General features: G+C 39.6%; 1 protein-coding gene across 1 annotated transcript; it reads right to left on the bottom strand.

Moving 5' to 3' along the window:
• Positions 1 to 1556: 1556 nt before the first annotated feature.
• Positions 1557 to 8081, bottom strand: LOC103937076 (kinesin-like protein KIN-7E). Its single transcript, XM_009346993.3, has 15 exons — positions 7865 to 8081; positions 7548 to 7618; positions 6548 to 6851; positions 6244 to 6333; positions 6054 to 6154; positions 5799 to 5912; positions 5628 to 5709; positions 5488 to 5555; positions 5327 to 5392; positions 5074 to 5198; positions 4560 to 4896; positions 4042 to 4143; positions 3102 to 3953; positions 2319 to 2626; positions 1557 to 2165 (listed from the first exon to the last, which is right to left on the bottom strand). Exons 3-15 carry the CDS (start codon positions 6765 to 6767, stop codon positions 1844 to 1846), a joined length of 2787 nt encoding a protein of 928 aa, XP_009345268.2. The 5' UTR covers positions 6768 to 6851; positions 7548 to 7618; positions 7865 to 8081; the 3' UTR covers positions 1557 to 1843.
• Positions 8082 to 9822: the final 1741 nt, after the last annotated feature.

Here is a 9822-nt window from a genome sequence, read left to right as displayed (position 1 = left end):
ATAAAATAATTAATAATATATGTTTTCGGTTCAATATGGGATTCTTGATTATGAAGAAGTCAATCCCGAATCTCCGAAATTTCGACAAAAAATGACGATCGACAAGGCCTTCGCGACCAAGCTTCTAGCCTATTTCGAAATATTTAATCGCGAGCTGAACTCTCGAGGCGTTGGGGAAGGCAACTCTACCCCTCTTGCCGCCGATCATTGTGTTTCTCGTGCGATTGATCCGATCCAACTACCTTAGAGCCTGTTATGGAGGAGCCCAATCGCAGTGTATTCCGTCGAAAGCTGCTGCCAATTCCACTCCAACACTGCTCTCATCCTCAACATTGTTACCTGTTGCGCTTCCTGGTTCGACGCCAGTGCTTCATGCTTTGATCATGGCCATAGCTTCGCGTCTGCTACTAGTTGACAATGAATTAGTCCCTCATCACCTTTGGACATTACTTCTACATACCAAGAACACTGGGCCAGAGGTTGTTTTTTATTTGCCTACTATTTCAGCAACTTCGGAGGCTATATTCCATTCGCTTACGAATGATAACTGTACTGCAGTCTTGAATAATAAACATGGGTGGGTTAGTCTGTATCTTGTGGGACCATAAATTTTTCTGAGCCAAAGTAAGGTGGATCGAAATGCGAGTGCCTCAAAAGTCCAGTCATGAACTCACAGGATCTAATTGGACTAAGCCACTTAAATGAAACCAACGGTGCCACCACACTGTATTGGGCTCTAGAATGGTAGGTGAGGTCTGCAGGCCTCGTTGAGAAAAACAATGCTTGCTCCGCAAGATACGAAAGCCTGATCTGATTGGGATCAAATGATTTCCTATATTCTTTGAGATTCTTACAATCTAGGAATTGGCGTAAGCTGCAAGTAATCACAAACTTTAAGGGAGATAGTATCTTATGCTAGATATCTTTTAGGACTCTCCCCGATTAGTGTAAATACCCTTCCTAGGGCTCGTCAATAGTTATGCTTTCATACACATACTTTGCTCGCCCACGGCTTGAGTTCTAAAATTTATTCGGAGAGCCTTTGGTCGGCACCACACTAGTACCCTAGGTTATTCACAGCTGTTTTTTCATGCTTGTAGGTGGCCGTTCTCGCACGAGTCCTCCATCCACGGTGGTGCAAAAATTTGGTTCCACATAGTTCCTAATCTTGTTTGGTTGTCATACATCAGTGGTTTTCCAGTGTTGTTGGAGGTTGGAAAAGGTTATTCTTGATCTGTTGCAGGTGTTTTTTCTTGTTGTGCAATCGGAGTCTCCTTTATCCAAAATTGAAGCATACATGATCTGATTTGATAGTGGTTTGGAACTCCACCTGATTTAACTCAAGGTGCCTTTGTAGTGGACAATTACCAACGAAACAACACGGCAAAAATTGTTCTTCCTTGCAAATTTGGATAGGTATTTTTAGTCTTAGTGTGCACTTCCTACACTTCTCATCTTGTTTTGGTGATTCTAATATTCGTAAATTATAATTACCATGAGCATACATTACGTATAATACATGTTTTCGAAAACCTGATAGCGTATGAGACAGAGGCTAAGGGAAAGACAACAAACCATTTATTGATAATTTTTACACACAACAGTCACAAAGATTAAAAAAAAAAAACTACATTTCAGGAAAGCTGGAACAGAACCAGGAAACCATATTACCAAAATCACAACATAGCTTTCTAAGCTGAGCATGCCGCCTAAGATTTATACAATTCCTATAAATAATCGTAGGCAATCTGTTTCAAGTTTTGATGACGAAAACAACGCTATGTGGCCTATATGATTTGAGAAACCGCCTATCTATAGTGGTATATTATATGAGAGCAGCATGTTATATAAGAGATACCATGCTATTTTTCCATCCAAAGGATCTACGCCTTGCTTTCGGCGGTGTGAAACTAAGCCCGAACATTCCCTTGAGCGCCTGACCCTGCTCTGCGAACATCACCAGCTTTGCAACAATGGCGGCGCTATCTGTAATGTGGTTCATATCCTTTGTGTTACTCCACAAGCAGTTGGCCAGCTGCAGCCTCCTGCGCTTTGAATGCAGTGCAATACCCCACTTCTGGAAGAGTCTCTTTCTCTCTTCTGCCGAAAACCTTTTCTGCATCAGCTTGCTTAGCTTTACTCTCTCCCGACCGATAGCTTTCATGCTGTGTCGAAATAAACACGTTGCAGCCATAAATCAGAACGGTATTTTAGTCAACTTGTGCACGAAATAGATGTTAGCACAGAAACAAGACATTATTCAAAAAATAAGAACGACATTGAGTAAAAAGAAAGAAAGAACAGACACGAGAGTGAACCTTGAAGCCAGTGTGAGTGCCTGACCATTTTCGACAGCTTGATCTCCACGGGAAAAAGTTTCCTTGAGGAAAGATAATCTCCTAAGTTCAACCTCCATGTAAATGGAATCCGTTGGATCACCTTTGAAGAGCAAGAAAAAGTAGGTTCGATGGACCACTGATATATAGCAAGTTTGCCAAAGTTCAAATACGGCCCTCTGCTTTCTCTCAAATTCCAGAGGCCAATCAGCAGTTTCTGATAATTCCAGCATTGGGTCTACTCCTACATCTTTCACATTCTTTGCAAACTTTTCCCCCGTCTCTTGGTCCTAGCACGCACATACAGATACATGTCAAACAAAGCAAAAGATTTGTGAGAAGCTGACTAGCCCAAATGCCTTACAATAAATAAATGCAAATTACAGTATAACTATTTGTAAATAAGTTGTGAGGGCATGCAACTTAAAATAATTTATGAATTTGTAAAATTCCACATCCACGCAAGCCACATTAACCTGTTGAAACTTTTAAACGTCTTTAAGTTTATCGATTATCTCCAACATGGAAAAGCAAATGTTGCAATCTCACCCCAACTTTGTTGATATAAAAATTATAAACTTCAAAAGTGGGAATCTTAAGAGAGTAAGACTAATGCATAATGTTTCACATTCTCATGCATAAGTTCTCATGAACTTATCACGTTCAAGGATATTATCTAATTATTATAACAAGCAAAGACAGACACACAAAAAATGATGGGGTTTTTTTCTAGTGGACAAACTCAAAATTAAGGCACATTCTCACCTGACCGTTGACAAGTTGTCTGTCATTCTCAAGCTTTTTGGCCATTTTCTTTAGTCCTGTGACAAAAGTATGAACACTGGCAATATCCTCATCTGCAGTCCGTCCTTCTAACTCATCCACGGCACTCCCAAGGGAAGATTGAGAATCATTTCTTGACAACCTTGCGCTGGAATCATAATGTAATAATGGAACCTTCCTCCCGCTAAAACCTTCTGGTCTCCCAGGAAAGCTTTTCTCAAACCAATTAGGTGGGGTTCTCTCCGATTTATCCGGTGAAGATGAGCCAGCCGTGAAATTTTCTCTACAACTCCAGCTCCGAGTTAACTTTAGGCTTCTAGATTGTTCTTCAGGGTAAGGACTACCAAGAGAATCAATCGTCATTTGTACATCACGTAGTCTCTGTTCGAATGTGCCATATGTAAAACCATTTTGCATCTGACTCCCTTCTCTATCTGCATTCACTGGGGTTGATATCATTTCTTGACCAGCTAAACTTGCATCCCCAGATGTTACTTCATTTTCAACAGTAGATAAAGCAAGGGATCCGGAATTCTTGTCCCTGCTTGACTCTTCCATCTCAATACAGCGGACTTCTTTGCAGTAGTCATCAGTATCTTCTGCAGTCCCACCTGTGGGATCCTCTACACTCTGGCATGAATCAGATCTAAATTTTTCAAGAATCTGTCCGTATACCTCCTCAGGACTGCTCTCACCGTCTCTGTCATCAAAATGAGGATTGTTGAACTTTCTGACGCCATTCATATAATAAGGATCAGCCACACCTGATGATACTGAGCCTTCATCATCTGACACATCCCCGGCGTTCCATTTAGGATTGAGATTATCTGAAGGCTGAAAGAGAAGAAACAAGCAAGAATTAGAAGAACAAAGGTATATAACATGTAATAGAACTCCATAGTAAATAAGCAAGAATATGTACTTCTCTGGAATCATTATCCTTTCCAACCATCCGCAGTAAATCCTCCACCCGTGATTCAGCAAGATCACATTGCTTTTTCAGCTCTCTAATTTCCTTGTCCATCTGAAAAAGGTCACAAGTCATGTCTTGGTTTAAATGCATTCAATTAGACACCCACTTGTATCAAAACGTGGTTACAGATTCCAAAAATGGGCATGGATGAATTCGAAGCCTACAGCAGACTTACACCTAAGCTGAGTACATGAGTCAAAGCAACCCGTTTTATGCTCTTATAAGAAGCACAGAATAAATAATGAAATTGTGTAGATACTAGGTACATGGAGATTTCCTAGAAGCAAATTCAAATTATTCAATACGTCTAAACTACCGTCTTCCAGACCTATCTTCTGGAATGAAATTCTTTCAATTGCCATCTGCCACGGGTCTTCAGAAATGTCTCCATAACTGTGCTTATATTTAATTCCCATTGACAGGTATTATTCCCTAATTGTAAATTTTCGAAGAAAGAGAATCATTACCTTTTCAATCTGAAGATCTTTCTTTCTAAGCAACGCTGGGTAATCACAAGTTGAGGAAGGGGGGCCAGGAATCCTCAACTCACTCTCCAATCTAGCCAGCTCTTTCTGTAAATGTTTAACAAGGGCCTTATCTGACATGACTACATTGACCTGTGCTTTTGTAGTCACTTCTTTTGCACAACAAGCAAACAAAAGAGTGTTTCTTGTTTGCTCAACATGGCTTCGTGTGGGGCTCAAAGTGCAAATGATGGCAGTTCTAGCATTACCACCCAAGGCCGGCTGCAGTATGCGTGTTAGCTTAGAATCTCTGTAATTGATGTGGCCATTCCTTCCTTTACTGCGTACAAAAATATCAGATTTGAAATCAAAGGTTCAAAACAGGTTAGTACACATGCATGTAGATAAACATAATTAAAAAGAAAATGTCCAGAATAAATAATAATTTACTAGATCTTTGCCTGTCAAATGAACTTGGTAAAGTATATGACATAAAGGAAGGATGGATTATACAAACCTTAGCTTGCGAATAACAGTGCTAAGAGTTAGTAAACTGCGATTAATGTGGCAGCCTTCTTTTAATCTCATCCCAGCAGATAATGCCTGGGCTGCACGCTCGCTTCCTGCCAAGTCCACAAAATTCTGCAACAAACCCATGACTTTTGAATTTAATATCTACTTAATATTGCAAATGGAAACAACGAAATTAAATTAACAGAACATTTTATATATTCTACCAAGTATCCAATCTAGAAATAATTAATATATACCACGCTAGCTGCAAGGGTGGTTGAATTGCCTTTGCCTAGGAACTCACGAGCGGAACTTTCAATTGCCTACAAGTTAAAGTTGGATTAAGCAAAGTAGTCTAAGGCACTGCATATGAAATGAATATACCCTTATCAAAGAAAATCCAGGGGGAGGGGCATACCAGTTTAATAATTTGATGTGATCTAGAGCTTTTTTCGTTTAATGCAGTCTCCCCTATCTGTCTTTGAGCTGAAATAATACACTCAAATAATTAAGATATAATACTTTGTGGTAAATGCAGTATTTTCTCAAATGATTTACCTTCGCAAATAGAAAGGAGCTCCTTTAAATGGTTCCAGTCCCTCAGAGTTTCCTCTGTGATTTTCTCTATTATGGTTCCCCGCTGATGAGAATATACAAGTGTTAAAGCAAAACTCATATACACATGAAAATAACTATCTCAAGAAAATAAAAGTAGCAGAAGGCACCAACCTCAGGATCATCTAGCAGCCTAAGCGGAGTATTATCTGTGCTTAGGAGGTCTCTAACAACTTCATTGTATATCTCAATAGCTGAAAACTTAACAACAAAAGCTCGTTCCTCATGCTGAATGAAATAGCAATCTTTATATTAGTGTGGCTTGCATTAGAAACTGTCTTTATATTAATAACGTCTGCAAATAAACAGTAGTCAAGTAATAAAATCGAAAAGAAACAAAGCATCAAACTTATTAGTAATCATTCTTACCGCATGTATATAATCAAATATTTCTGCTACTGTGAACTCTGTTATACCATTCATAGTGTACGTTTTCCCACTGCTTGTTTGACCATATGCAAAAATACTTGCTGAGAAAGAAAATTTTGGTGTAAACTTTTCACTAGTTGCATAAAGAAAGGTATCAGAAGGACGTCAACACACAGATCTATATACTTACAGTTGATACCATTGACAACTGAAAGAGCAATTTGTTGGGCTCCTTCATCATAAACCTGCCTTGTAGAGCAATCACCCCGAAATACTTTGTCTACCATAAAAATATGAACAAAGATAAATAGATAAAATAGTTAAGATGTATCCCATAAACCAATGAACTATGACAAAACCATGCATTCTCAAAAATTCAAGCAAGGGCCAGTGCTGGACATTAACGGTAAGCAGATGTACCATTGTAAACTCAGACTCAAACACCTATACGAAATTACAGTGAGTACACTGTATACAGATGAATATATTCTTACCAAATGTATAGGCAGTTGGAAATGTAGACCCTTCCCGCAGCGTGTTTCGGTATAAGATGGTTGTGTCATTGATGCATTCCCAATCTGCTACTTCACTTGCTGCAACCTCCTTCTCACTCAGAGGCCTCAACCTCACCAAAACCAGAATCTTCTCTTCACGAGCAGTTGCTCCTTGCATCTTCTCCCACTTCACTAGATCTTCCCCACCAATTGCCCCCATTATCTCACTTTTCCACCCGATGCTCTTGTCAACCCAACCGCCAATTAATCAAAGCTTAACAAACAGAAAAATCCCATCGAATTTCTGAAAGTGGAAAAAAACAAGCTCGGTGTTAAAGTACTCCAAGCCACACTTATTTCCCAAAATGCAAGATGATTTAAATGTTAAACACAGGGTTGTTGCACTTGCCAAAACATAAATTATGCCCGTCGTTACCACATTGTTTGCAAAAAGAAGCTAAACCATGGACATTCCCCCAACCACCTCAGAAAAAGAAAAAGAAACATAAAGAAATGCTAACTAACTACGGGTCACATCAGCAACAACAAGCTAAAACAAGCATAATTAAAAATACAAACACCCCCAAACGCCAATCACGTCCTAAATCTGCAACCACAAGCCATTCGTGGCTAATTCCAACCACCCCTGGAAGACAACAGCCACAAAGAAAGTTAATTCTAACTAAAAGTTTATTAAGATTAAGGGGTTTTTAATTCCCTTCGTCACGCTCATTCGTCGATTCTAAGCTTCATTTCCACCACATTATAAAAAAGAAATATACAATGTCATCTGTATTATCTTTTATACATCATCCAACAGCGACCAACATGAATGTCAATTCGAAAGTGGCGACCCACTACTATGCTTCAACAGCAAGCAACCGGACACCCATTTAAAATTTCGTCAACCGACGACCGAAACGTTCAACATTTCAGAGAGAAAGGGTCCCCCAAAGCTTCGAACTTTAACAACCAGAGATTAACCCAGATGAGATCTTACCTTGGAAAGCTTTCCGGACGACTTGTCGTTCCAGTCTGCACTGTGAAGCTTCTGCTCCTCTGATTTGTGCTCTGCAACACCAAAAAAATACAAAAACTTAATAATATCAAGAAGCAGTTTTTAATAATATTAAAAATTAAAAACTAAGATATCAATGCGACAGAGACGGTGGCACTGAATCCCAATTCTAACCGTTATTTACTTCAACAATAAAAAATTAATTAAATTAAAAAATAAAAAACCCAGAACAAGTGTGACAAAATCGCTCTATTTTTTATTTTGGTCAAAAAAAGCCCCTCCGAATCCGTTTTAATTACCCTTTTCGAGCACGAAAAACTCAATGCTTAGTATTTGGAGCTCCTTCTGAGGAGGCGATCAAAAGGAGGAGCACAAGGCAAAGGGAAAAAAAGAGCAGAAAAAGCGAATGCGGAGGAGCGGAACGAAACGGCAGCGTACTGGAGGTTTTGATGTAACAGTAAAATGGGGGATAGTATTGTCACAGCTCCGCTATCTAGTGAAAGCTTCTTTTCTCCTAACAAAATAAAAACGAGACAGTTCGGTTGCTTGCTTTGGTTCTAGAACTCCAGCTTTCACTGTACTGTTGGAAATTGAAAACACGGTTTTGCCCCTGACTCTTGGTTTTCTCTGGCTGGGGTAGGCACGTGAAAAATGGAAATGCTGGGGAGCTTTTGGGAATTTAGATCCTCTTGATAAGGATTCGAAATATCTTTGCATTTTGTCCGTTCATCATACATAGTTGGAAATTATTTTAAATTTTTTGTTTAAAATTAAACACAAAGTGTTCTTATCCGGCTTTGGGGATAGATGAATTTGGCGGGCCCTCGGATGGGCAACACGTGAGGAGGTTTGATTGGTGAGGTAGTCTGGATTCTTGTAACTGTTGGATGGGGAATAACAGGCCGTTGGATTTTTCGGTTTTGGGTGGTTGTGGTCGACGGTCGGGATTGGACGGTGGATTGCGGTTGGTAAAATGGGAAGAAAGAGATTACGTGTAGTTGAAGTTCTTTTTGAGGCGAAAGTTGAAAGTGAGAAAGGGAGGAAAGGAATGATGGTGTAAGAAGATTAAAATAAGATGCCTTAATTATGATAGATCAATGTGACTTTACTAAAATAATCATAAATTAACATGGGTGCTTATTAGAAAGGAAATCGTAGGTTAAAAAGTATGATCAACTCTAAATGCACCATAAAATCTAAATTCAACATGACTTTTAGGCCAACACGGTGGCGTATAGTGACACACCCCGACCGAGATCAGAGCGTGCTGGCCGTCACGCAGAAGTGACGTAGCCATGTGCACAGTGCGGAAGCTAGTAAGACAGTAATATAAAAGTACGAATAATTAAAAACTAGCGTACAAAAGTCAAAGTAACAAGTGCTAGTGTGAAACAATACAAGTTCAGAGCATAACGCCTAAGCAGTCCAAATAAAATAGCGTTACAACAGTGCACCCGAAGGTGAACCTACGCTGGTGATCGTCTGTTAGAAACGCCGGGAAAGCCCTCTGGGAAAACCAGCAACCTTGCTAGCTAGCTAAAACCTGGAGGGGCGCAAAACAAAAGCGTGAGTGGGCAAAAACAAAGCTCTTTGAAAACCATTTAGTAAAATACATTCTAACCCTTCACCGTAAAACCTGTATACTTCCCAGAAAATAAACATATGTACATATATAAATATGCCAATCATGCTCAAATATACGCCATATCGAAACCTCAGAATGAAATGCAAGTGCTCAGGTATAAATCATATCAATAACATATAGTCTGGTAGCCGGAGTCACCTAACGTGACCTGTACGGTTGCATCTAGAGCTTAAATCTCAAACTCAACACTAAACCTACCCACGAGTCGGAACCACCTATGGTGGTCTGTACGACAAGACTGTGCACCTAACTTGGATCCAAGCTGAGCGTGTGGTGCGGGAGGTGAACGACACGTGAAGGACTGTGCCCTACTCTGGGCGGGAGCACTAACACCGGGGGTGCAGGTTATGAGCTCTCTAAGCACCTCTAACCACTATTAAATGCGAATATTAAATAACGCTTACCTGGCACTTACCTGTGCCTCCACAGCACCAACATATATATAACCGTGTAAATGAATATATATAATAACCATATATGCAACTAACCATGCATAATAACCAATAATAATAAAGGAATGGCATAAACTAATAAACATATACATAAATTTCTGGGAATTATAAGTATATAGGTATATACGGAAAACAAAAGCCCACTCACTGGTACGTGGAA

The sequence above is a fragment of a genome, unplaced genomic scaffold, assembly GCF_019419815.1.
Source record: "Pyrus x bretschneideri cultivar Hongxiangsu unplaced genomic scaffold, Pyrus_bretschneideri_v1 Contig85, whole genome shotgun sequence".
Taxonomy (NCBI): Eukaryota; Viridiplantae; Streptophyta; class Magnoliopsida; order Rosales; family Rosaceae; genus Pyrus; species Pyrus x bretschneideri.
Note: the sequence above shows the minus strand (reverse complement) of the source record. Positions and strands in the feature narration are given on the sequence as shown.

Excerpts from the sequence above, each read along its gene's own strand:
- LOC103937076 (XM_009346993.3), bottom strand. The coding sequence starts at position 6,767 with ATGGGGGCAATTGGTGGGGAAGATCTAGTGAAGTGGGAGAAGATGCAA. Across the intron at positions 5,913-6,053 it reads TATTTGATTATATACATGCG|CATGAGGAACGAGCTTTTGT; the intron begins GTAAGAATGATT and ends TATTTCATTCAG. Across the intron at positions 5,393-5,487 it reads CACATCAAATTATTAAACTG|GCAATTGAAAGTTCCGCTCG; the intron begins GTATGCCCCTCC and ends TTTAACTTGTAG.